General features: G+C 44.0%; 1 protein-coding gene across 1 annotated transcript in view; it reads left to right on the top strand.

The window, feature by feature from the left end:
• The first annotated feature begins 21,840 nt into the window (after positions 1 to 21,840).
• The window catches only part of SH3BP5 (SH3 domain binding protein 5), a 47,908-nt gene continuing 42,673 nt past the window's right edge, over positions 21,841 to 27,075 (top strand). The window contains 2 exon segments of the mRNA XM_030445144.1: positions 21,841 to 22,033; positions 24,198 to 24,260. Of these exon segments, the coding sequence (XP_030301004.1) occupies positions 21,953 to 22,033; positions 24,198 to 24,260 (144 nt within the window). The 5' untranslated portion in view covers positions 21,841 to 21,952.

The raw sequence follows: 27,075 nt of genomic DNA, 5'->3' as shown, positions 1-27,075 counted from the left end.
TGGGGCTTCCTGGCAAAGCAGTATGTCATCCATATAGTGGTATATTAGCGTGTCCGGCATTTCTTTTCGGATCGGTGAGAGTGCCCATGCCACATACATTTGGCATATCGTTGAGGAATTTCTCATCCCTTGGGGCAACACTACCCATTCGTATCGCTTCGCAGGTTCGCTTTTGTTGATCGATGGGATGGTAAATGCGAAGCAAGCTGTGTCTTCAGGATGTAGGGGAACGTTGAAGAAGCAATCCTTAAAGTCGATTACCAGAAAGTGCCAGCCTCTCGGCAACATTGTGAGTAGGGGCAGCCTGGGTTGGAGGGCGCCCATAGGCCACATCTGGTTGTTGACCTTGCGCAAGACGTGTAGTCGCCATTTTCCTGTCTTTTTTGGAACTACAAAGATGGGCGTGTTCCAAGGACTGACAGACGGCTGGATGTGTCCTGCATCCAGCTATTCTTTTACCAGACGGCTGGCGATTTCTAGCCGCTCTTTGCATAGGGGCCACTGCTCCACTCAGACAGGGTTGTCTGTCTTCCACTGCAGTCTGGAAGTTGGCGGCACTTCTGCAGTGGCCCTTATTGAAAATGTTGAGGGGGTTGGATGGGTTCGGGGATGGAGAGAATGGCACCTAGTTGGTTCATCACTTCCCTGCCAACCAACCGTCCAAGTTGTCCAGGTAGTGGCAACACATAGGGACGTACGGTTACCGCTTGTCCTTCGGGAAACTGTAATTGCACGGGTTTAAGGGCCTGAAGGGGGGTGGAACCACCACCTATTCCCTGGACGGCATCATGGGCAGTGATAAGTTTCCAATGACGAGGCCACACATTAAGGTTGATTATTGTAACATCAGCCCCGGTGTCCATCATCATGGAAAGGGTCTTGACCTCTTTTCCAGCTGTCAGCTTTACAATTATGATGGGCCTTGTCTTCATCTGTTGCACTAAGGTTACCAGAGTGCTTCCAGAAGATCCAAAGCCCTGACTGCCTTGTACCATGGGGGCGTTCTTTCCCAGGTTCATTTTTGGGAGGAGGACCAGTTGTGCTAGCCGGGTTCCTGCTTTGATTATTGGCGGGGGGCATTAATGTAAAGCAAGTAATCATTATCTCCCCTGTATAATCCACATCTATAACTCCTGGGAGCACAAGTCCTGCAACTCCAGTGGAAGAACGGTCCATTAGTAAGGCTCCAACCATGCTATCTTCTTGGTATATTGGTCCAAAAATTCCCTTCGGTATCCAGTACACCTGTGTTGTCGTAAGCGTGACATCTATTGCTGAGGGCACATCGATGCTCAGGCTTCCCCTTGTGGCTGGGGCGGGGAGCTGGTGTAGAGCGCTGGCCCGGCTACTTGTGTCATGGTGCGGGGGCCTGGCGCGCTGTGTCTTCCGTTTTTTGCAGACCTGCATGCCAGGTTGTTGTGGTTGTCTCTCTGGCATCAGTCACACCACACTGTAGCTGAGCAGGCTCTTGCTGAGTGGCCTGTGGCTCCACATTGGAAACAGACAGGGGTATATTTTCTTGATTGATTTCTCCTTCTGTATCGATTTTCCCTTCTGTCTAGTTTTTGCGCAACTGCCGTGAGGAGCTTTTGGGTGTGTTCCAGGGCGGCAGCAAAGGCACTGGCCATGCCTTGGTTTTGTTGTGTTTGGGTGGCCCTGGAAGCCACCTCAAGCATCTCCGAGACGTCAGCTGGTTTTGGTAAAGTAGAGAACAGCGACTTCATTCTCGGATTCGTGTTTTCAAACGCCAGCAGCTTGAACATGGATTCCCTTTGCTCTGCTCCCAGCTCGGATTGAGCCATGATAGACTGCCAGAGTCTGTCAACAAAATGTTGAAAAGGCTCATTCATCCCTTGCTTAACGGCAGTAAATGAAGGGACTGGAGTAGGCTCTGGAACCATGTAGAAGGCTCAGCGGGCTAGGTGCGCAGCAATGTGGTGGAGCACAGTCGGGAACTGCAGCTGGACCTGGATGTCTGCATAGCGTCCTGAGCCCGTGAGCATCTCGGCGGTTTTTCCTGATAGTGAATCCCCGGGTACTCGAGGGCGGTTTGCCTCTACTTGGGCCAGGCACTCCCATTCTTTGACCCAGACAATCTGCTGGGAGGGGGTAAGCAGGTACCTGGCCAGATTGCGGCAGTCGTGGGGGCAATTGGTGTCAGCAGTGAAGAGCCAATCCAGAACGGCCTGACCACTCTCTAATTTTAATCCTCCCTCTCTTAGGGTCTTCTTGGCTTGCTGTAAGGTTTTCCAACTGTGCTGTTAAAATTGAGGTGGCCCATTGTTATCGTGCAGAACAGGGCAAGCAACAGTGCTGGCCTCCCAATCCCCTTCGAGAATGGCATCACGGATGAAGCCAAACCATCTTCCGGGTCAGGAAGCACCTGACCTTATCAGCACCTTTGATGCCTTGGTTGTTCTGTCTTGATAACAAGGGAGTTGGAATGTCCTCATCATCATCATCAGGGAAGGTGGGTGGGTCTCGATATTTATGGAAAGACGAGCATTGTTCTATGTCTGTCATCCTCTTTTCTAAGGATTTCATGGCCTGATTTTTTTGTTCCAGGAGGGCTTTTATTTTGTCCTCCAGGCCCATGGGTGCAGCTGGTGGGGTGGCTGCTTCTTTCCCATGCTCTTTTTGTGAGCTGGGAGGTGGCAGTAGGGATGGTTTCAAGCAGCAGCTGGGGCTGCCAATCTCGGGGGCATGGGCTGTTGGCATCTTCACATTCTTTTGTTCGTTTCTTTCGGTGCTCGGAACAGGTGCTTCCTTTTCTTCCTCCGGCCCAATATCCAATAGAAACTCGGCTATGGAATGGTGCAACTTCCCTCTCATGCCCTTGATGGCAAGGCTGTTGTCCCTTAGTCCTAGGAATGCCTCCCGGGTTTTTCCATCCTCAGGAGGAGGGGTGGGTAGCGGAGGTGCTGTGGGGACAACACCGGATCCTGCTTCTGGTGGTGGTGCTCTAGTGTCAACGCTAGCTTTTGGCGGGAGTGCTGCAATGGCGGTGATGGCAGCTTCCACCTTGGCTTTTATTTCTATTAGGGCATTGATCACCACTCCCTGGAGACCGCCTAATCTGGTTATGTTTTTGCTCATTTCTTGAGTATGGATCCCAATAGATTACTGACCTCCTGCCAGAGTTCCCACGCAGCCGCAGAGGTCGGGGAGGAGGAGAGCTCTTGCTCCTTCACCAGTGTCACCAGCTTCTCATTAACAGGGGTGCTTGCTGACAGTCCCATCTTTTCCTTTTTCTTGGTCAATCAGTGGTAGGGGAGGAAGGGTAGTGGATCTTCTTACTCGACTCCTTGGGTTTTCTGCTAATGGTAGTTTGCGCCGGACTGGATCCCTTTTTTCTGATTCGTCTGAGCACGGGCTAGATCGAGGTCTATGCCTGCATTCTCCACCAGATGTAGCAAGACGAACCTCTCTTAGGGAACGGCGCTTCAAGGTCCAACCAGGTGTTCCAGCAGAGACTCACAAGCAATGCTCTAAGCCTATGGCTCTCAGAGATGACTAGCCCGGATCGGTGCTGTTGCTCCAAGAGCGACTGGCCTCTCTGCTGGCTAGCCCAGGACTGAGCTCCGGCTGTGTCTTAGGCCTCACCTTTTATTGGCCCCCTGGTTCTGCTCATGCGCAGTGGGGGCCCACCCTAATTAGGCACAGGTGGTCTTGACACAAGCTCATGCACTGTGGTAGTTAAGGTTTGGCGGCTGGAAGATATAGTGCTGTACGGAAAGATAAGATAGGGCCTCCCTCCATAGCTCTAGTGGCCCAATGTTTTTGGGCCGGGCTGTTTGCCTCTTCTCCTCTGGGGTACTGATTCAGGGCTAATAGAGCAGTTGCTAGAAGGCATGCTTGGTCTCCTGAGGGAATGGCGTTGTCGAAGCCTTCTGCTTTCGCTAATACCTCTAATTTAGATTTCAGAGTCTGATTTGCACGTCCGACTATGGCCTGGCCTGTGCTATTATATGGGATACCATGTAGCAGAGTGATGCCCCACTTCTGGTCGAAAGTCTGCACAGATTTGGACACGAAGTTTGGCCATTGTCTGTTTTGATCTGATTAAGAATGCCGAGCCATGCCATAGATGTTAGCCAATGCTGGATAGTCGCTTTGGAGTCAGCCTTAAGGTGCTGAGTGGCTACGATCACTTCAGTATATGTATCCACGGTTACCGCTAGCCATGCTCTAGGTTTCAGCAACTGACAGAGTGTAAAATCTGTTTGCCACACTTCGGAGGCTTTGAGACCTCTGGGGTTTACTCCGCTGGACCACAGTGGTGCTTTCTGACAGTAGGGACATGTAGCTATGATGTGTTTCGCATCAGTGACTGAAATCCCACATTTCTTCGCCAACGCTTTAGCTCCAATGTGGAGAGACTCATGTAGCTGACTTCTAGCTGTTGGACTGAGAGAGCACAATCAGTCATTTTAACGCAGTGCCATTCTCCTCCCGATTGCCATACTGCCGCTGCGGTTGAGGTCACTGAGGACGCGTCTGTGAAGACTGTTGGTCCCGGTTGAGGTCGGTCCATGATCTTCAGCGGGAGGTCCACATCGACAATTGCCAGCATTTGGGTCCAGGGGGGCTTTGATGCATATCAAACTTCTCCTCCAAATCCAAGGAGGGCTGTGGCTAGATGCTCTGACATCGCCACTGATTGTGCTGGGAGCTGTTTGCGGAAGGGTAGGTATATCCTGGCAGGTTCGATGCCTAGGTGTCTTAGGGCGAATTTCCTGCCTTTCATGATGAGGCTACCAAGGCACTCAAGTCCTGGAGAGAACGCACTTGATGGTTTTCCTAGGACTATCCATTGTACTGGTTTGGCTGTTTCGGGAGAGCCCTGGGCCAGTGCTCCTACTCCCCCTCCTTTTGTGAAGTGCACATACAGATCAAGTGGTATGTTCGGGTTCCACCTGGTGAGCGTGCTTGAGGACATCTGTTGCTCGATGAAATTGAGAGAGCTCATTGCTTCTGGTGTCCAAGTTTTCTGCTCCCACGGGTTCTTTCCTTTTAAAAGATCATACAGGGGGGCCATGATTTCAGGAGGGATCAGGACTACGTTACGGAGCCATTGCAGGGACCCCACTAATTGCTGCATATCGTGGAGTGTCTTGACGTTCCGATGGATCTTCATCTGTGGGGGGGTAACGTAGGTGTTTGTGATTTCCATTCCCAAGAAGCTTACACACAGTCCTCTTTTAATTTTTGCACTCGCGATTTCAAACCCATGTGCTTTTGAAAGTGTTTGAAATTGTTGACACCAGCTGGTGTCACCCTGGGGTCTCGCCCCCAAGGGGTGGTTCCGGCTGTCCCTGAAGCGTGGGCAGATTTGGTTGGACCGCTGGTTGGGCCATATAGTTGGTTGTTGCTCGGGTGGGTGGCAGGTTCAAGAGTGCCTTGTCCCATCCAGGGTTGACGTAGTTGGGCCGCCTCGTATCCCAAGTGGGAGAGGGCTGTGTGCGGCCCGGGCACCCTCTCCCCATCCCGTTTCCCTGCTTTTTAGATCTGCAGTCCTTAGCGAAATGCCCTTTCTTTCCACAGGCCCAGCACAGTCCCCTACATTGCTTCTGGCGCTGATTAGATGCTGGTGGCTGGTTCACCAGTTGGGAGCAGTTTGCCACCATATGGCCCGCTTGGCCACATTTATAACATGCCATCACATCAGCTATTGCAGTGCAAACAGCTACCTGAATCGGGGCTAGATGCTCTTCATTCATGACATGTTTAATCATGTCAGCAATACTTGACCCCACTGGCAGTGATCGAAGGATTTCCTTGGTTTTTGAATTACACTGCTGACGTAAGCAGTCTGCAACGACTGGGCCTCTTGCATCCGCAGGCAGGGACGAAGAGTCCACGGCCGCCTGCAGACGGTCCACAAACTGTGTAAAGCTCTCACTTTCATTCTGGTTTATTGTGGTCCATGGTGATGACTTATCTACAATCCTACAGGTAGTACGAATGGCCTCTCTAGCTGCATGGGTGGTTGTCATAACTTCATGGGCCCGCATGCCTTGGGCTTGTGCCTGGGGGGTAACCATTGATGGGTCTCTACCCATCAGTTGCTGCAGGTTGGAGCCATGCAGTGGGTGATCTGCCCCGACTGCTTGGGCTAGTTGCTTTGCACAGTTATCTTCTCATTCTTGCCTGAAAACGATCATGCCTGCCCCATCAAAAATTAGTCTGCTAGCTTGTTTTATATCAAATGGGAGCATGTCATCTCCCCCAAAAAGCTCATCTATAAGGGTGGTAACAACGGAAGAATTAAGTCCCTTATCCGCAATTGCTTTAACAATCGCCTGTATATCCTTAGGATTTACAGGGGTGTATGCTCTTCGTGTCTCATCACCTTCTCCTGTCACCCTAAGCGGGAATGCTAATGCTGCTGAAGGGGCCCAATCTGCGCATGCAATATTTATTTTCCTCCAGTCCGTAACGGGAATATCCTCCTGCAATCCCCCTTTGCTACGACTGAGGGTGTGTCGGGTCCCGATCCCTACCTTACTATCCTCTGAGTCTGAGTCTGCCCGGGGCCTCTCATTCCCGGAACTGTCTGACTTGGGATCGGAGCTCGACTGACTAGCTACTTCCGGGCTCCGATGTTTTTTCTTCCGGCTCCAGTCCCGCCCACTTTCCTTTTTGGGTCTCCGACCCCTACCACCTCCTTTGTGGGCAGGTAGTTCCCTCCCCTTCGGCTCGCCCAATGGCCTGCCTGGGGAGGAGTTTGCCCTACAAGGACATATTTGTGGGCGGACCCAACCGCCCTTTTCCTCCTCGCTCTCCTTACAAGGGCATAGAACCGGATAGATGCTCTGATTGGTTCCCGCTGCCCGGCTCGCGGTTCCACCCCCTTCTTGATTATCCGCACCACCCCCCTTCTCCTTTTCGCTCGGCGCGGCGCAGGGAGCGGAGCAGAGCGGGCTGAGGCTGAGCGGGTCTGGGCCACCTCCCACCTCCTTTTCGCTCTTCCCGTCCACGCGCGCCTATCAGTTCCGGTGCTCCCCCCTCGTTTCCGGCAGGGGCGTTTTCGCCCCGCCCTCTCTCTTTTGGATCGGCGCCATCTTGAGGCGCATAGGGAGGCGGTCTCGGCCAAACGTCATCGGATTTTGATTTTTCCGCGGCAGCCCTGGCTTCCTCAACTAGCCCGCACCAGATGCATTCTGTTTATTTTTGCTCTTCCGCGAGCGGAATAGGGTTTGGAGGCTGGGGGGGGGGGGTGTGTTCCCCTCGTGCCGGTCCGCCTGGGGACCGTCATCGGTTAGGGGTGCGGTCTGCGTGGCTGCACCGACCCTGATTTTCGGGACGATTAATAAACAGTCCCTTGCCTTCCTCCATGTCTCCTGCTCCTCTAGGGCTTTTTTTAAGGCGCCCACGACCTTCCCTTATGCCTTGAGGTGTTTTCCCGTGCCTGAGGACATGGTCTCCTCGGCTAATGCATTAGTGCATTTACTCCACAATGCTAGGTGGAGGATATCCACCGCCTGGTCAATGACCCCAATCTCTAACATCCTCGAATCTGCGAGGGTAAAATCTTTGGGCTTACGATCAATCCCCCACTGTCTATGCAACTCAGATACGACCTTTACAAGTGCTTCCATCCTCCTTCTCGGTCCGGGAGCGTCCTCCCTGCCGGGCTGGATCCTGCCGCTCCGGCCGCCGTTCACCCGAATCCAGGCGAATTTCCCGAATCCGATTCCGACCTCAATTTTTTCCCGGGTTTTGGCACCAGTTTGTTGCCTCCAGTGAGGCATGGCGACCACTCTCGGGTCGCTCGGGCCATCAGCTCGCAGACATCAACATGATGGACGGCAAATGGCGTTTATTGTTTAGGTTACAACGCCTAGGTTATAGCCTAGGTTTACATCGTCACTTCCGCCTGCTTGCGTCAGGGACCCGTACCTATTGGTTGTCAGGAGGGAGGCCCTATCTTATCTTTCCATACAGCACGATATCTTCCGGCCGCCAAACCTTAACTACCACAATGCACACTCCCTGGCAATTAGTGGCACCTGGTTGCCTCATTTCACTACACCTTGGGATGTGGTAAGACCTACTGGGTGGAGACTTCTCTGAGTGCCAGCTTTCAATGCTGGGACACCCCTCCAGGCACAACTAAGCCACCTGGATTGTACTTGCGAAGTACCTGGCTAAGGGGGCTGGAGCAGAGCAAGGATGGCACCAGGAAGAGGATAAGAACTGATGATTGGGTGGAGACTACTCCCCTTTCCTGAGGGCCAATCTTCAATGCTGGGATGCCCCTGGAGGCATGATTATGTATCTGGCTAAAGTGGCTGGAAGAGAGGAGGGGTGGCATCTGGAAGGCAATTAAGAATTGATGACTGGGCAGAGGACTACACCCTTCTACTCCCTCCAGGCAGCCTGTCTTCTAACAAACCTGGCTGACTGACAGCTGCCCCTTTGGAACAAAAGGGGCTCAGGGGTATATATAGCTGTCTATGCTCTGACTGGCGTTGTCTCTTGACCCAACACCATTTCTGCACCGGACCCTGACCAGAATCAGCACGCCATCCTGAAGAACCTCACTGGACCTCTAGTGGTGTCTCTCTCTCTCTCATTCTTCCCACTTTCTTACCCTTTATTTCTCATCTCTTCTCCTTTCTTACTTTTCTCTCTTTCATTCTTTCTTACCAATTTTTTTTTTTTTACCACTTTCTCCCTCTCTTTTTGATATCTTCTTTTCCTCAGTAACTCTTTTGCCTACTTCTACATTTTTGCCTGTGTCAATTGTCAAATAAAATCTGCTTGCACCCAACCTTTTCTACAGTTGGACTTTGTTTCACGTATCCAAAACAAAAAAATAAATTTTAATGTTACTTCGGACCGTAACAACTGTCAACATTTTTTAATACCAATGTTCTGTTTCAACTATTATTATAAGCTGCCTATAAATATTATTTTGAATAGATGTTTCATATCAGAATAACCTTTATATTCATGAATTCTCAGTTCCAAATTGTGGCATTACAAGACAGCTTTTTGTTCAAGATTTAGTCCTACTGATACAGCTGGGTTTGCCTCCCAAGCCTTTTACGTCATTTCATAAGGCAGTGTTCAGGTTTGTATCTCATTTGAAAGGCTCAAGCACGTTAAAAGGAAATATGTGGACACAAAATAATAAAATATCAAATCCTAGAAAGGCCTGGCATCAGTTTACTTACTTTACTTTCTTTCTGTAATATCTTCTGTAAAATCTCAAGGAATATATTTACTTGTAAATTGCTCAATCAACTGGGTCTGTACAAAAATCTTTGCTTTGAGTCCCCACCATTTTGTACCTGTGTCAAACAATGATGATGAGAGCTTTAGAGGATACAGTGAACCAATATTTCAGGAAGATGTAGGGGAAACAGGTAAGTAAGTAAATGACAAAGCAATTTTTCGTGAGATTTCCACATGCATTCATTTTGGTTGCTGCCAGCAGAGCGGGCACTATGCTGATGCTCAAAAATTCTCCCCTGTTTTGGCCACAGAGAGACAGCTTGTAACAAACGCTTCTCCCCTTTGTAGCCCTAGAAGGTTGTCATACTGCTCCAGCAAAGCTGACTCCAACAGGAACTCACATGTATAGTTCTGATTCTTGGTTCACTAATTGTCCTTTAAAAACTTCAGCAAAGATAACCCTTCTCCAATTTTTTTTTTTCATTCTGCAAAAGATGTGAGGCAAGCCTTGAATTACTCTAAATAAAGGCTCTTTCAATTTGGAGCTGACACGACAATGTTATCAGCATGCTTGTATTTTTTTTATGCTAGCTGTTGTTTGAAGGCCTGAGGGAAAACAAGCTATGCAGAGAAGCAGATCAGATATGTTTTTCCTCCTCCTTTTTAGACTGACAATAGACATCTTGTTGTGGAGAACTTAATTCTTCTGCATAATGAAGAGACTTTCAGGAGCTCTTTACTAGATTGGTTTACTGATAAACGCATGCCAGTAACACAGCCCACAGGGCTCTGCTCTGGTGCAATCAACTCTTTTGCTGTCATTTTTGTCTACACCTAAGAAATGATGAGGAGATAAAGTGACTGAAGTTTTCAGAGGGACCAGGTTGGTGTTACATTAAAGGTGCCATAATGAAGGCTGTGGTGAAGCTTACAAGATAATTTAGGAACCTCAGTCTCTGAATATTGCCTCCTGAGATCTCAGTGCAGATGGTTTTCCTTCATTGTATTCCAGATGTTTTGCTAACTGTTATTCAAATTCATATTGGCCATACAGCTATACAGCCAGTTCTGACCACCCATAAGCCTCTCCCATGACCTTGGAGGAAAATCTTGAAGCTTCAGCTTCCCTTAGATTTCTTTTGCACCAATGCTTTGTTCTTTGTCCTCTTTGGCGATGAAGTCTCCATACTACACAACCTGATCTGATCGTTCCACTCCCTGCACATACCAAGGGAATTAAAAAGTATGTATATATTAACATACTTTCCTGTCAACTAGCAGTAAGAGATTAAAAGCTAATTATTCTTCCCAGACTGAAGAACAATAACTTCAAAATCTGATCAAAACTCCACCAAACAGAACAACTGGCAAATACATTGAACAAAATTCTGAATTCTAGCCCACATCTCCTGTGTGATAAAGCTCAAGAGACTCAATTTTATCATTCAGTGCAAACTTTTCATACTTTGCCTATTCATTAAAATTAAAATACAAAAGTAAAAAGAAAAGCACCTCTCTGCTGCTAATGATGACTCAAGTTGCTAATAATCTGAATTCAAGGGTACAGTCTAGACTTTCCTGAATTACACCCATTAAGGTTTTAAGTGGCAGCCTTATCTCTTTTGATGTTGATGTTAGCATGGGTTTCAGACATTCAGTGTACACTATGACTTACTTAAATGGTACCCTTCATTTATACCTATGAATATCAAAGGTCCAGGAACACATATACTACTACATCAAATTACATTTTTACAGAAAAAAATAAACTAAAGTGAAAACAATTGAGCTGTAATCCTATCCCATTTCCTTCCCTTTAGATGCTAAAAATGCCAGGCTGAATTCTAGCAGAATTACTTTGCTTATAACTGTTTGGACATACTAAGGTTCCAAGATCACATAACAGAGTCCTGAAAAATCCCAAAGAAGATGCTGTATTTCTGATTCAAACATGATGCTGTAATGATTTGTCAATCTTTTAATTAAAAAATCTAATAATTTTTTGTGTCTTGTTGGAAAGCAACTACACAGTAACACCGAAAAGAAAGTAGATAATAAAGCTGGAGCCTTTGTAAGAGTTGTATGACACTTACGGTGGAAAAGACCATGAAATTCTGGCCCAATAGGTGCAATATTATTGCTCTTAAAGAAGCGAATAAAATATCTACTAAAGTTAGCCTGTCTTAACAGCAGTGCAGGGGGAAGTGGCAAGGTTTACCCATCAGCATATCATGAATTTGGATTTTTCTTTACTCTGTAAGCAAACATTCGGGTGCTTTTCTGATCCAGAAGTGCTTTAAATTAACTGAAGGATTTCTGCTGACTTCATTAAGCTTTACATTTGGCCCTTAAGAAAAAGCAAGTTTTGCCAGAAGTTGAGAACAATGGCTGTTTTTCCTCTCTCTTACTTTCTCTCTGAGGCTCAGCTCTGCAGCAGAAACAGACCAAGAGTCTGAGCTCAGTTCCCAGTTGCTGCAATTTTTGGTTTGAGTGGATTTCCACCATCAGATAACTTTGTTCCACCACCTCTCCTACAGTAGCTTTGACTCCATATTGCCTCATTCAACCTCATGGTCAAAGTGCGTGTGGCTGCATTCAGTAAATGTAAACTGCAAAGGATTGAGGACATCTTTAGATGCCTCCTGGTGTCAAACCAGAGCAGGGCTCATACTCAAGCTCTCTGGTCATAAGTGCTACCTACATGCCAACTCATGCCCTGGAATGGACTGAAATTTGTGCTGGGCGAGTGGTATCGACAATGCAGGCTTTGCCCCACCACAGACTAATATCAAGAAGTACCTTACCCTTAATCAAATATGACCTCAAGAGATTGTAACTTAATTTTGCTTCCATCATGAGATGGACTGCAAATTTAAGTAATGAAATGTTCAAGATGTTAAATATATTTTCAGTTTGGGTTAGCCACATATTGGGAAAAAAAGGATAATTTAGCATTTACAAAAAAGCTTGTCAATTTTTGTTTCCTTCAACTAACATTAGCAACTAACATTGCGCACAGAATATGGGAAGAAAGGAGGATGGAAAAGTTCTGTGTTTGGCTTCTCTTTCTCACCATGATGAAAATTAGTAAAGGATCACTCAAACAAGTTTCCTACTCTTTGAAACTGTTGTACTCTGCTGGAGGGATGTACAATATGAGTGCAAGCACAAAGAAATCAGATGATAACCCCAGGGGATTCTATGCAAGCCACGAGCTTTATGGATGTTTTCCAATAAATACCAGATAGACAGTTGAATTCTAAACTGGTTGTGTGCATTGGTTTTAATTTGCTCCCTTCTACTTCACTCCATTCATCACCTTCTCCTGTTACTCTCTAAAGTCTGACTTCTCTTCTATCTCTCTATTTCTCCTCTACCCTTTTTGTGCATAACTGGATTACCTTTTTTTTCAAGTATTCGAATATTTTTCCTGTTCTCTTTTCTCACCCTGTTATAATTCCCTAGACTTGGTTCATGCAAAAATCTATTTTGAATGTAAACTATACCATTTTAACTGCACCACGTTTCTTGGAAAGTGCAGCCAGCTAATATCTGTGAAATGCTTCCAGCAATAAAAAAGCATGCCAAAATTGAAAATCATGAGTTGAACACTAACAGATTTGGAGCTGTCCTGTTGATTTCTTCCTTCTCAGACGCTATAATCATTTTTAGTTGAGTAATGAGTGCTTTAATTGGACTTTCTAATCTCCATGTGTTTTACATGACAAAGAATAATAAGATAGGGGCGAGTATATTACAAAATTGATGATTTCATTGAAAATCAGAATCTCTTGCCAAACTTCACTGTAGTTCACGTTCTGCAATATGCCAAAAATATCAGACAAGCAGGCATCCGTATGATTAATTTCTATGCTATTTCCTTTTCTCCCTCAAATTGACCACTGAGGCTGCTAAACTGGCATGCATAAGCATACACTTTGCAAGTGTTAACTGAAGTGTTTGTCAACAAATTACATTCCTTTCTCCATTAGCTGGTCTTTGGTCAGCCGTCTTGAGCTATTATAGAAGAATTAGTATCAGATGAGTGGTTTGCTTGTGCATCTCCATCCATGCCAAGTTGAAATGGGTAAAGGAGACTCACCATTGAAAGGGTTATTTTGCTTTTTTAAGGTCTAGAGTATAGATTTGAGTTCATTTGATCAAATGCCCCGTGAATATATCTTGGATCCAGAAACATTTTGAAAATTTCTCGCTTGTGCATCTTTTCTCATCTAGGACCTTACTTGTGGATTATGAAAAATAAGTCATGCAACAAAAGATGTTCATATCCAGTTTCTGCCCACTAATAGAGAGCTGTGGATGCCACTGATGCCAGCTGAAGTTTCCAAAGAATGAAGTGTAAGGTCTTTCCATTGACATCTCATTACAAGCTTCAGTATAAACACTAAACTGGGAGACAACTCAGAACCAGAATAAAGGTTTGAAGTGTGTATGGAACCACTTTTTATTCTACACTATGAAGAACGTATTTTTTTCCAGAGCAGTAAGTGTAATCCTGTCTGCTATTTAAAGTATGCAGTTTATTATCCCACTTTTTCACTTGTGTTTTTCTGTCTTTTAATCCATCCCACTGAAAAGGGGATTTAGCAAGTGTAGCATATATCAGATTTCCTGGTAGAAAGATATTAGATTTTTTCTCTTATTAGTGAATGTAAAGCTATTTCATTTCAAAACAGTTTATAAGTGGGAGCTGAATGAAAAGATTTTTTTTTTCCAACTAGTGTAGAGAACCCTGTGTCTACAAGTGTGTTGGAGAAAGATCAGAGGAATATTCATGTATTGTCATGTGGGAAATAAAAGTCTCCAAGAGAGTCTTGCCAACCTGATTGCCTCTAATGATGTGAAAGTTTCAGCTATCAGGTTACTGAGGTAGAGGGAGAAGACATTTATTTCACCTGCTCTTGAAAATGTCCTTTGTCTAGAGGAAGCCACCTAAGCCACAAAATTTGAGTTCACAAATCCTCAGTCACACATGCTAGAGACTCATGTAATTTTGAACACTTCAGAGTTATCACCAAACAGCAGCACATCCAACAGCTTTGGTAGACGCCAATCCTTCAGCCCTTCCACAAAATAATTTCAGAGGCCATGAGACAAGAACTGAAGTCTACAACGTCACAGCAAGTCTTCTTTTTCAGCTGGTGTTGGGAAGTGTCTGCATTCACAGGTGTCTAGCACCAGGATGGCCACTTATCCCAGGGCTGTAACTCATATGAAAAATATTCATAAGGCTGAAAGCCTAGAAGACCCTGGAGGCACACTACGTACCTTTAACAGCTAAAACTGGGGGAACTCTGGGGGAAAGTAATTGGCAAGTGGTGAAAGTGGTTCTCCACTGGACCTGTGCTGTCCACAGGTCACTGAGCAAGCATATGCATCCCAGCACAGTTTGAGAACTGTCTTTCAGATGCCTGTTAGGCTTGCTTCTTGCTTCCTCCAGGAACACAAGGCACCCCCTATGAGGAACTGCTCCGAAGCAGCTCAAGCACAATGTGAGTTTCAAGAGCAATCATTTAGCTACATCTGCTTTTGTAGGCAGTGCACAGAAAGGGATTTCTGATGATACAAATGGAATAGCCGAATGCAAATGATGAAGATCATGACAAGGTCTCACATCCAGTCCCCTGGATGACACAAATAGTGGGGCCACCCCACAGCAGCCTCACTCCTAAGGGAAGTGCCACTGCACTGTAGGGCTTGGGCAGCTCCTCTGCATGGTAGTCCACAGAGAAAATACTTCCACCTTGAGGTCTTGTCAGTGCAGCAGCTGAGCTGGAAAAGAGCCAAGCTTCTGCAGATGGGCAGGAAAAGATCAACAATCAAAAGAAAGGCCAAAAGCACTTTTGTTGTTGTTGTTTTTTGAAAGAGTTGTGCTTGTGGACTATCTGATTTGGAGTTTCAGAGCAGATAGAGTTCAGGGCAAGCTTAATTTAAACGTAGTTCACAGTTCAACATAATTAGTGGTAAATAATGAAGAGGCTCCTGGTCTGAAAATCAGCAAATTGGACTCTTTTTACAACACATCACTGGATGACCTGTTTATAATATGAAGTTGTCATGGTTTTACAGTGGCCCGGCAATTAAACTAAGTAACAGATGCACTCTATTAATCTTTCTCTCCTCCCTGATAAAGAAAGGAGAGAGAATAAGGGAGAGAGACTTATGGGTTGGAAACTAAACTACACAACTTTAATGAAACAGTAATGATAAATAGGAAAAAATTACTAAATATATACAAATATGCAGGAAAATGGATACCACGTTCCTCCTCCCCCCTCCCCCCAGTAACTCTCACATCACCACTGAGGCTGCAGGGCAGCCCTGGGAAAGTCCAGGCTAGACTCCTGGAGTCTGCAGCAGTCGGGGACTGGAGGCAGGAACACACAGATATGGGCTGGCACGGATCAGGACCACAGGCAGGCAAACGGATGGAATCCTTCCAGGATGCTGGGTGAAGGAAGGGAAGCAGGAAAGGCAGGAAGGGCAGGCAGCCGGAAACTGGAAACATGAAATCTGGCTTGGCCCTCGTGATGCCTCAAATTTATACCGAGTATGACGTATGTGGGATGGAATACTCTGTTTGGTCAATTCTGGCATCTATCTTGTCCATTCCTCCCCAAAGGAGGGCTGCAGGTGGGATCTCTTTCTTCCTTCTGGAAGGTAAAAGTTTTCCTCAGAGCTGAGCAGTGTCCTTGGCTCTGCATACCAGTCTCTAGCAGTAACTATAAACATCAAGTGTTATCAGTCCTAGAAGCACACACTGTCTCAGAAACATGCTATTAATTTCAGCAGGTGCAACTACTTACAGGAGACCTAGCTAAAAGCAAAAGTACAAGATAGAAAATCACCTTTATCCTGGCCCAAACCAGGACAGAAGTATAACAGCCTGATGACATTTTGATGGCTCTGTAGTTATTTGAGGACTTTTTTATAGCACTAAGGAATTCTGCCTAGCCTTTTTCTCTAGCAGACAGGAAGATACTCTGCTACAATGCATTCTTGAGACTCTGCTTCAGCAAAGGCCTTAACATTTGCTTCAAAATAAGCCAATAGTGAAAGGCTTTGTCTTAAAACTTCCACATTAGCTCATACTGAGAATCAACACTTGTTTTCAGGAGACTTTCCCTCGTTCCCTTCTATTCCTCTTTTGGATTTTTTTTTTCGTTCCCTCATTCCCGTCTTCTATTCTTCTGTAAATTTTTTTTTTTTTGCTTCCTTCTTCACTTCTACTTCTCTGTTGGATTTTTTTTTTTCTTTCCTTCATTCCCTTCTCTTCCCCCATTGGTTTTTCTTTCTCGTTTCCTCATTCTCTTCTATGAGTCCCATTCTATTCCTCCGTTGGTTTTTTTTCTTTCCATTTCCTTGTTCCCTGTATTTCTTTTCTTGGTTTTTTTTTCATTCCCTCATTCCAATTTTATTCTTTTGTATGTTTGTTTGAAACAAAATACAGTGAGAAGGGAGACAAAATTTGAGAGCTGCTGTCAGTCCTTCATAGAAGCAAGCTTTTGGCTAAACCCCTTATTATAGTATTATAATAAAAGATAAGGAAGCACTGCATTTTGGCCAGATGAACAGTGGGACTGTTCAGCTCCTCTGCAGATGTTGTATCTTTGGACTGCTGGCTTCCAGTGGGAAATTCCACACACCACCCACCTTGCCAAAACACAGATTTGAGGAGAAGAAAATTGGTTCTTTCCCAATGAAAAAACATCAAGTAGGAAATTCCATCAAGCTGTTAGTCACAAATTTTATATATATAGAGAGCATTATGTACAAGTTTGTGTGTGTATATATATATATATAAAAGCTATAGTGCATTCACTCTAACTTTATAAAGCACTATCAATATCACACTTCAGAATAATAAGAAAAGCAGTTCATAGGATGTAAATATCCAACAGAAATTGGCCCAGCAGGTAGTTTTGCTAATAATCCTTCTTCTTAGTTTTTTATGAAAGATATTAAGATCAGTGTGGCTAGAAAACAGATTGTACCTCTTTAAATGAACCTCCTTTCATTGTAGCACTGTGAAGCCTAGAGGGTATTTTTAATCATCTTTAAATGGTGTTTGTCAAAAAGAAGTGAAATTAAAGGGTATTTTGGGATGTGGCTTTTTCTTTAAATACATTCCTTGTAAGTGGGGAAATATACATCATATCGTGCTCAAGCTTGAGATAGATGCTGAAGCTTCATTAATCTCTTTGTGTGCCTCATTAGTGTGCAAGTTTATAAGGCAATAAGATCTTACAAACCTATATTAAAAAAAAGGTTAATTTTTAGAGCAAGCATTGTTAGTATGGAGGTGTGAAAATTTGCTTGAGAAATGTCAGAGGAAGTTTTGATTCTGACCACTTAAGTGTTCAATACTCTGCATGCGCACCTAAGGAATTTAAAATCTTCCATAAAAGCAGCACGTATCTTAAAAAAAAAGTATGTGCTTAGCCTCTTATCAAAGATTAAGATATGGAGGACCAGATCTTCAAATGAACTCTGGCTGTGGGTGAGATCCTACTTAATGTTTAAAAATGTTTTGAACATGTGCAATACACTTCTGAAAACCTGGAAAGCATGTGGAGTTTGAATGCTGACAGAGATATGTCTTTTCTGAAGTTGGAAGGGGGAGATGGTGGCTTGTTTTTAAAGGAGACAATTCCTGAACTAAACTAATTTCTGGTGTAACATTGCAAAAGACAGTACAGTAAACTGATCTTCAGGGTTACTTCAGTCAAGAAATTACATGGAGGATTTTATGCCCATAAATGTATTTTGGGTACCGTGCTTTATACACCTTCCCTCCTCCTTAGAATTGGAGAATTCTTTGCATGTTTGATGGTAGGTTATTTAAAAGCAAATTGTAACGCTGCTTCGATAACTGAGACCAAGTAGAATTTAGCCTCTTGCACCATAATCAATGAAAGCAGAAGAATTTTTCAGAGCAAAATTCTTTCTCCAGTCCCTTTGAGGAGAGAGGCAGTATTCTGTAAGCAAAGCTCTGTCTCTCGGGGTGTTTTCCCCACAAAGGCTTTCATGAACTGCAAATGTTTCTCCAGTAATCAAATGTGCGTTAATTAGTCCTGAACTCTGCTCAGTGTGCTATCAGTGCTCAAAAAGTAGAGATGTTCTTTTTTTGAGGAAGGAAATAGAAGTTTGATTTGTATGTTAGGTCCTTGCCTCTAGTGCTTGTGCACAAAGCAAGTTTGAGGGCAAGTGTGAGTAGAAATTTGAATGTATGATGAGATTTGGAAAAAAACCCAGCTCTTCCCTAAAATCCATTCAGAATCTACTCTTATCAAATATATGTAAAACTACATGATCCATGCACTTTGATTTTCTGCCCCCCTAAATTAGCCAGTCATTAGTATGTTTTCCCAAGTGGTTCTTCAGTGATGCATGCTTTTTCCCAGCTGATTTTATTTCAAACAACACTTAGAATTCCCCTAAGCCTATTCAGAGATGTAATACATAATCTACAAACCATTCTCCAGAACAAAGGAGAGAATTTCTCTCTCTACTCCTCCCTCAAAGTGTAGACATTTCCCTCTATCCTCTGTCAAATGCTTGCCTGTGCACTGAGTATTTTCTGGGGGAGCAAAAAGCAGGGTTATGTAGCAACTTCCCCCAGAAGTAAGACTTGGCCGAAGCATCCCCCTTGCCCATGAATTACCATGCTCCAGGGTCTGGAGTTAATGGTGGTTTTACCCCACATGGCTGCTGTTGTGTCTTGACAGAGAGGCACTGCCTGGTGCCTTTAAATTGGCTGTCAAAGTAACTTGAATCATGTCTCTCCTTGCATCAGTACCTTTCTTCATCCTTTTTAGTTGAGCTATACCATCTCCAGCATGGTTCTTGTCAAGCTGCAGCCTAGCCCAGCAGGTCTGGGCTAATTCTCTGCTGCGGTTGCTCTGGAATCCCATTAGTGAAAGAGCAAAGCTGTTTCTTCCTGCCTTAACTGCACAGTGCTTTGTTCAAATATTGAATGCTTGGGATGAGGGGTTTTTAAATATTGATACAGGAGAAAGCACAGGCTGTCTCAGTCAAGCCTTGTACAGGGTTTCCCCAGTCGCCTTGGCACATGTGGGACTTGTGGGGGAAGAGAAAAGGTCAGTGTGACTGCTGTTCTGGCAGAGGGGTGGGGCTGTGGAGGTGGCTATTAAATGGATCACGTAGGAGAGATTTGCTGGGATGGGATCACTCATGGCTTGACAAAAGTAGCATTCAAATGCCATCGTCTGCAGTTGACTTCTTGCACCGTAGGTACTTCGAGCAGAACGCAAAACCCATCTATGTGCTGTGCAAGGAAGGTCTCTAGGGTCAGTACCCCTGGGGCTCTGCCACCCATCCAATATGGCAGTGGTTTCAGCCCAAACTGGTTGAAAGAGAACAAAACTGAGCATACAGATAATGTTCTTGAGTCTTTTATTGATTTTCATGTGTACTGAGTGGCCTTACTTTGCCTTTTCCATTAAATCTCTCCCATAAGGCCGCTTTTCTCTTAATGATGTCTGCAGTAACAACAAATGTACTGTGCATTTTTCAGTGACTTTTAAAATAGAAATGTTTCCAATTAATCGGTTTGATGTGAAATTATCTCAGTGACCCTGGGATTTATGTGAGACTTCAGACCATGGGGAGAGGGGCCTGTCTATTCCTGCTGTCTCTTGCACAGCACTAAGCTCTGCAGACAGCTTCTCCCAACATGCTCGTTCCACCACAGGACTGAGGAAAGAAGCAGTGTGGTCTGCCTGGCAATCACAGGGACTGTTGTGGCTGCAATGGAAGAAGAGAATCCTTATTGAAACATTACAAATCCCCTGGGGAGAGCGTTGTCTGCACAGGAGTATTTCCATACCCCAAGCAGGGAGTAGTGCTTTGCGTGACATTGCTGTGGGTCATACCATGTAGGTTTGGGAGAACTGTGGCAAAGCTACACAAGCTGTTTTTCATAGCTATGTTTTCTATAAATGTAAGAGATAGTGGAATTGCCCAGTATTACCTCTTCCATATGCTTCTGTGTGTTTGCTGTGCTCTTTTAGGATGATGATGAGTTTGGGTATTTGACCACTATGGTGTTGCCATGAGCCACAGCGCACCAAGGGGGGAAGAGAAAGCAGGGCCCTGGAAACCTCTGGCTGTGTGTCCACACTGAATTCCCATAATGGACAACAATAAGAGTAAAACACTTGTCTTTGGCTAATGGATTTTTTTTCTTGTTTCTTCATTACCTGATTTCTTCTGCTACAAGAAATGAAGATATTGTAAACAACCCATCTGTGTTTTTGCAACACCTCCTCTGTTCCTTGATTATTTTAATTTGCTGGTGTCACTTTGCATGTTTCTTGTATTTTCAAATGTTTGTGACACTCTCCTCTTCCTCCCATTTTTTTTCCCCTGGTTGCTCTACAGTGTTTGGAAGAGCTTGAATGCTTTTCTTATATCTCCCTTTTTGGTTTAGGATAATTTTAATCTTTTTTTATTTTTTTTTTTTTTCTGTGCTGAGCTTTTATCTTCAGTCTCTTGTTTTGGTTTGCTATCTTTTTATGAGTTTTCTAGTAAAAATGGGGTTAAATCAAAAGTGATACTTTTAAGGTGATGTATTCCTCATCTGTTTGAAATTACTTGTTACCCTACTAGAGAGAGCGAGGAGGCAGTTCAGTGAAGTTGGAATGATTTAGGGAAGGGCCTTGGCTCAGCTGCCACTTCTTGCCTTGTTTTTCCTATGCGGGCAGGCAGGCCCATGAGCTCTGGGGGGACTCCTCTGTGTCTTAAGGTGGAAAAAACCAAAGCATCATGATTTTCCTTTACCATGATGAGGAAATGTGCTGTCAAGTCTCTTTCTGGGGCTGATGTGACAAAGGAAGAGAAAGTAATAGTTTAGAGTTTTATTTGTCCCCACAGGAGAGGTTTCAGCTGTGAGATGATGTGCTGGAGCTCACCCCTGCTGGTGCACTCCTGGTTTCCCGCTCTTTTCCTATCAGTATTAGGTGCCAGTTTGGGCACTGCCCCCGAGATTAAGGAGACCCTTGAAGAAGGAGACTGCACTAGCCAGGGGCCATACGTGTGCGCACTATCAGAGTTTCTTGCAGGAAGTGCCTCTTTACTGAGGAGTAAAGGACGTGCCTTCAGTCTGTCTTTTTCTGCTGTACCTAGTAGGTACAATAGCGACCCGCTCAGCTGCCACACAATAGAAAATCTGGGTTTTACTTGAATTACTGAGGCTGTTGAAAGCGCCTTTGTTACATCTCCTCCCTTGCTCTCCCCTCTTCTTTTACACAGACATGCCAGCCCCCAGCAGAGCCTTAAAGGGAGGAAAGAAGAAAAGAGGGAGGAAAAAAGAAAAAAAAAAAGGGAAAGCCTCGCAAGGTGCAGTTAGCGTTTCCCTTCACCTCAAACTACTGCTTTTGCTTTCACGCACTGCAGTTGCCCGCGCTCGGTCTGGCCGGCGGGGCGAGCACCCAGCACGGTAAAACGCAAAAAAAAAATTTAAAAGAAGAAAAAAGGAACTCCCCTCAATTTTGCGCTCACTTCCTCCTTGCAGTGCAAAAGCACAAAGGGAGAGGCGGAGGCGTAGAAAGGGAGGGAGGGAGGAAGGGAGGGAGGGAGGAAGGGAAAGGGGGAGGGGGAGGGGCTCCCCCAGGGCCGGGGCCGGGGCGGGGCGGCTCCGGAGCCGGACCAGGCCCTGGAGCAGGAGCAGGAGCAGCAGCCGGAGCCGGCAGTTGCGGAGCGGGAGGTGTTGGCAGCTGCTGCCGCCATGGATCCGGGGGGCAGGCGCCGCCGCGCTGCCGAGGAGGGCCCACGGCCCGAGGAGGAGGAGGTGGACCCCCGCATCCAGGTGAGGGGTGCGAAACCTTGCCGTATTCACCCCGGGAAAGGAGGAAGAGAGGGAGGGGGAGACTTAATTTTTGTCATTTATTTTAATATGTATGTAATGCTTGTTCTAATGACTGCTTTTTATTTTTTCTTGGTTTTGCTTTTTAAAGACATCTGTACATATACACACACACGTATATGTATATATATGTGTGTATATATATATTTATTTATTTTCTTGTGCCGGGCGGCGTTGCAGAGCAGCCCCGCGTTCCTCGACGCCCACCGGGTGTGGGGGGAAGCGGCCCGGGGAGCTCCAGCCCTTTGTTACCCCGCGGACCTCTTCGCCGCACTCCGTTGGGTCTCCTTCCTTCCCCTCCTGCTGAAATCCCCCCCCTCTTTTATTTCTGACCATGACAGCATAACCTTGCGCTTGGAACAGGGCTGATGCTCAGAAATTTGCAAATGGGGGAAAACATACTTTCGATTTTTGTTTGTTTTTTAACAAAAAATATGGTTACTATTTTATATTTTTTTAAAGGAGATGTAGTGAAAAAGATGGTGTGTCCTCTCTATGAACGCCTTCTGAAATGCTTTCTATTCTTGCATGCTTTCTAAACAAAGCTTTTTTCCCCCAAAATCATGTCTTAACCAATTGCCTGGTGCAGCCTTGAGCACGCTGTGGTCCCAGAAATGAAATATATTTTTAGATCTCTGGAGGTTTATGGCTTTTGCCTGCAGCGTTGCTGGGCCCGTTTGTCATGAGTGAATATAAGCATGGGTGTACATTGCTGAGGGGATGGATCCTTGACATAGAGCCTTCCTTGCTGTTAATTGTCATTCCTTTCTCCATCATGAGCGTTTCTTTTCCAAGGCTGAGCAGAGCAATTGCAAAATTCTTAAAACATGTTTACACATAGCGAGAGCCCCAGCCAAAGGCTACCCTCTAACTGTCCCCATTCTGAGAAGCTGATTCTGTTGGTGCCTACTGATTAAATTTTGGCCTTAGGTTCTTCAGCTTGCAACATGTTTCCACATAGCTGATTTGCACGTTGTTGGTAAAACAGTATTTTTATTGAGCTTTCTGCCTGGTTGAAAAAACAAAAAACGGGCTGCTGTGTCTTCCTCCTTGAGAGCTGTAATATTCTTAGCATAATGTAAAAGGCAATTAGGTAATTTCTGCATGAGTGCATGAGTGTCTATTTCAGAAGGCACATATATATATGCGCATATGTATCTTGCAAATCCTAGGAGCTGGAAATGAAATCTGACCTCCCAGGATATAAGAGAACTAAACTGTTGCTATTAATTCCTTTCTGTTTGTAACCAGAGTAATGTAATATAGAGGGAAATGGCTCAAGTGACAATCAATTTACAGTGTTTGGTTTATAAAGCTAAATGTTTCAAGGTGGATTCTGTTACACTGGATGAAAATTAAATAACGTTTGAGTTGTGTTTCGACACTCCTGTTGAAATCTTAGAATCTCACATGGAGTAACATGTTGCTTGAATAACAAGGTTAGTGGAATCTGCTCCTGAGGGTTGCTTTTTGTGGTAAGAAAGTCATTAAGAATGAGCTCTGTTTTTACAATAACTTCATTCATGCCAACCCCACCTCTAGTAAAGATTTATTCAAGGGATTTAACACCTTTGGTTTTGCTGTTAAGAGATCAAAACGTTGGCATGAAGGCAGACTAAGTAAACATAATCATATGTCCCATTGACTGGTTGTGTTATAAAATGGTTTGCCAAAATGTAGAGTCAAATGCCTCTCATCTGCAAGACATGTTTGTTATCAGTGCTGTGTTTCCACTCTGTATCTCCTTGATTGTCAGAACTTTATGCTAATCCTTTTGGGATGTGTGTGTGTGTGTAGGTCTCACTGGAAACTAGCAGATATGGACTGTATTGATTAACAAGACAGGCCTTACTGTACCTTGCATTTATTTTTAATAGCAAGGACCAAGCCAGAACAGGAAATGTACTCCATTAAAATAAAGCTATGGAGCTCCTCTGTTTATTTTTCTTCTAAGCAGAAGAACAGAAAACCAGTGGCAGTTATTCTAAATGTCTCAAGGTTTCATCTTTTCACTGAATTTGTAAACGTCACAGTGCTGAATGAGCTTTCTCAGAAAGTTATTTCCCTCTAATTTCTTAATATACATTTGAATTTTCTTTCTTTCTAGGGGGAGCTGGAAAAACTAAATCAATCTACAGATGATATCAATCGCAGAGAGACGGAGTTGGAGGTACAGCGATCATCCTTGCATTTTCCTTTTGTGCATGTTGGATTTTGTGAGGAACAGGACAGGATTTTTGAGTGGGTTGCCTCATGAATTGTATGATCCTGAATGGTAATTTGGTAGAAGAGCCTGGTGATGATTTTTTAAAGATGTAAATTGATCTAGGTGGAGCAGAAAGAGAGAAGGTAGAAGAATGCTGACAGTGTAAAAACCTTACGTGGAGAACGACTGCCAAACCCTATCTTTGGGTCTTGAAGCTAAACTTAGACAAGTTCTGTTTTAACGAGTCACTGTTCTGGGTTTGTGTTGCTGTGATTATATAGAGAGAAAGTTTGTTCAGGTAGAAAGTCTTTGCTGTACAATTACTTGCCAGGATCTCCTCACTGGTGGCTTTTTTATTTTTGTTTTTGTTTTTTTGTTTTCCATTTTTGTCATTACTTTCTGAGTAAGGAAAATAATGAAGGAAAGTTGAAGGAGTTGAAGGAAAAGACTTCCTAGATGGAAAAAGAGGTTATCACGGACACTTAAAAATCCAGTAGAAAGTTCTGGAGAAATTCTTTCTAAAACTCTAAATTTGAGCTTTATCTATTTGGTAGACCAAATACTTGGTAGTACTCCAGACCACTCAACATTATTGATCTAATAACAAACCAAAGTAAACTGTCCTACTGGTATGTCTAATTTTTTTTTTTTAACTGCAAAACAAAGGTATTAGACATCTGGTGCTAAAGGAGAACTGGCATAAAATGCTACTTTACATCTGAAGTACTATTGATAACACTTTAGTATTTTGAATACTATATGAAAACCTGCTGAGATTGCAGTGATGAACTAAAGGTACATCTATAGATTTTTGTTCTACATCTTCAAAATGCCAAAGTCTGTACTGATTCTTTTTTTGGGGGGGGAGGAGGGGGCTGTCTTCATGTGTGTGTTCATAAGATGGGTGCCTGGAGCATGGAATGGTTCCTGGTAGTATTTTAAAATATCAAGTTATGCACTCTGCACACCGAATAGAATATAAGGTTATGAACTTCTTTGGAAACAAAGCAGCTTTGTCATGTGACTATTTTCTTCTCCCTACTTGTTTGCAATTTTTTGTGCTTTGTGGCAATGAATTTATTGGAAAATAAATTTAGTGGAACAGGGAACTACTTGTTATGCAAAATTAAAATATGTTTCAGCTGTGAAAACTGCTCAGTGTCACTAGCTTGATTTATAGTTTATGAGTGAACTCTAAAAATCAGTATGCTAGTCTGCAACAGTACCAATTAAATGGACTTCATGACTATATATATATAGTGAAAAAAAAATCAGTTTTATTTATCTCTTCAGTCTCCTTATTTTGTGCTGAGGTACTAAAATTGAAAGATGATGCTATGGATAGTTGCCTGGATTTCATTAATCTTGTCATAACCTTGTACTGAGGACGTATTATGGAGCAGATAGAACAGTAATAATCATGCAAATGAATATTTGTGAAGTAAGTCCCAATGACTTAAGACAGGATTTTACTACTTGATTAAAATTAATCATGTGTTCAAGTGTTTGCAGAGCCTGGAGATTTGTAGCTACTGTACGCATGACACATGCTGAGCTTTAAAAGCTGAAAGGCTCCTCGTTATGAATATCATTGTAAATAGGAATAGTGTTTCCACATTAGCTTGATCTTACCATATTGCTTACTTTAATTAGCCTAAGAAATGCTAGGTGTCAGTGCAGAGAATGATGATGTGATGCCTTCTACCTCTGTGGCATTAAATGTTTACTGCAGATCTGTCTGTAGTGCTTATGAGGAATGGTGTTCAATGGGATTTAGTTGAAATATCATCAATAGTATTCTTTCATTACTTTTTCCTCTTTGCTTTTCGTCCAAAAATCTTTCTGAATTGAAGCCAGTTTGTGGAATCGTGCAACTGTATAATTTTTAATCCGGAAAGACTCTTTTGATCTGCTTAAATTTTAAGGACAAATGCAATGAGATGAAGTAAGCAAGGCTTAATTTATATACGTGTTGATAAATGCATTTTAAATGGACTCGAGACCTTTCCAGAGGAAATGTATTTAAGGAAGAATACTTGTGGTTAGAAGCAAATCCCTGTATTCATATTCCAGAGAAGACAAGAAAGCTTTGCCAAGCAGCCTTGTAGGATAAATCCAGAGTTTGGAAGGAGGAGTTTAGATGTGGGATCATTCTGCTTCAAAGCCTCACAAAATCCTTGAATGCTGCTGAAAACATGGGCTTCTGGGAGAGCCATGCAGAGTTTGCCTTTGAAGTTTTGCTATTTTGGTTGTTATTAACTGTTTTGAGTCCCCCTCTTGCTGTCCTTTCTAAGTTTGTGGTGGTGCTGCTGTTGCAAGGTATTTCATTAGAAGAAAAATGTGGTGTTTTTTAAAGCAGACAGTGGAGTTATATTTATCCTTTTTTTTTTTTTTTTTTTTTACTATTTTCTTCCTCTTCTCAGTATCTGATCACAGTTGACTTTAACGGAAACATAGACAGTATCAGTAGGCTTCTTACAGCATAAGATGCTGATTGCCAGCTTTCTGTAGCATTACTTTGAGGTCTGTACATGCCCAGTGCTGAATTTGTCTTCAGAATAATCTGGAAAAGCAACAGGAGCATTTGAGTAGAAGGTATATTTCTTTGATGGAAGTTCAGAAAAAGATACCTCTGTTTTGTGACTTGATGTACTCTCTGATAAGCAGGAAGAGTAACCTGGTGGCATCTCAAATAATGCGAGTCTGGTTTGGACTTCCTGTATCTTTGCTCTAAAGTTGCTGCTGTCTTCAGTTCCACTAACTGGAAGAAAAAGGCTGT

The sequence above is a fragment of the Calypte anna genome, chromosome 2, assembly GCF_003957555.1.
Source record: "Calypte anna isolate BGI_N300 chromosome 2, bCalAnn1_v1.p, whole genome shotgun sequence".
Classification (NCBI taxonomy): Eukaryota; Metazoa; Chordata; class Aves; order Apodiformes; family Trochilidae; genus Calypte; species Calypte anna.
Note: the sequence above shows the minus strand (reverse complement) of the source record. Positions and strands in the feature narration are given on the sequence as shown.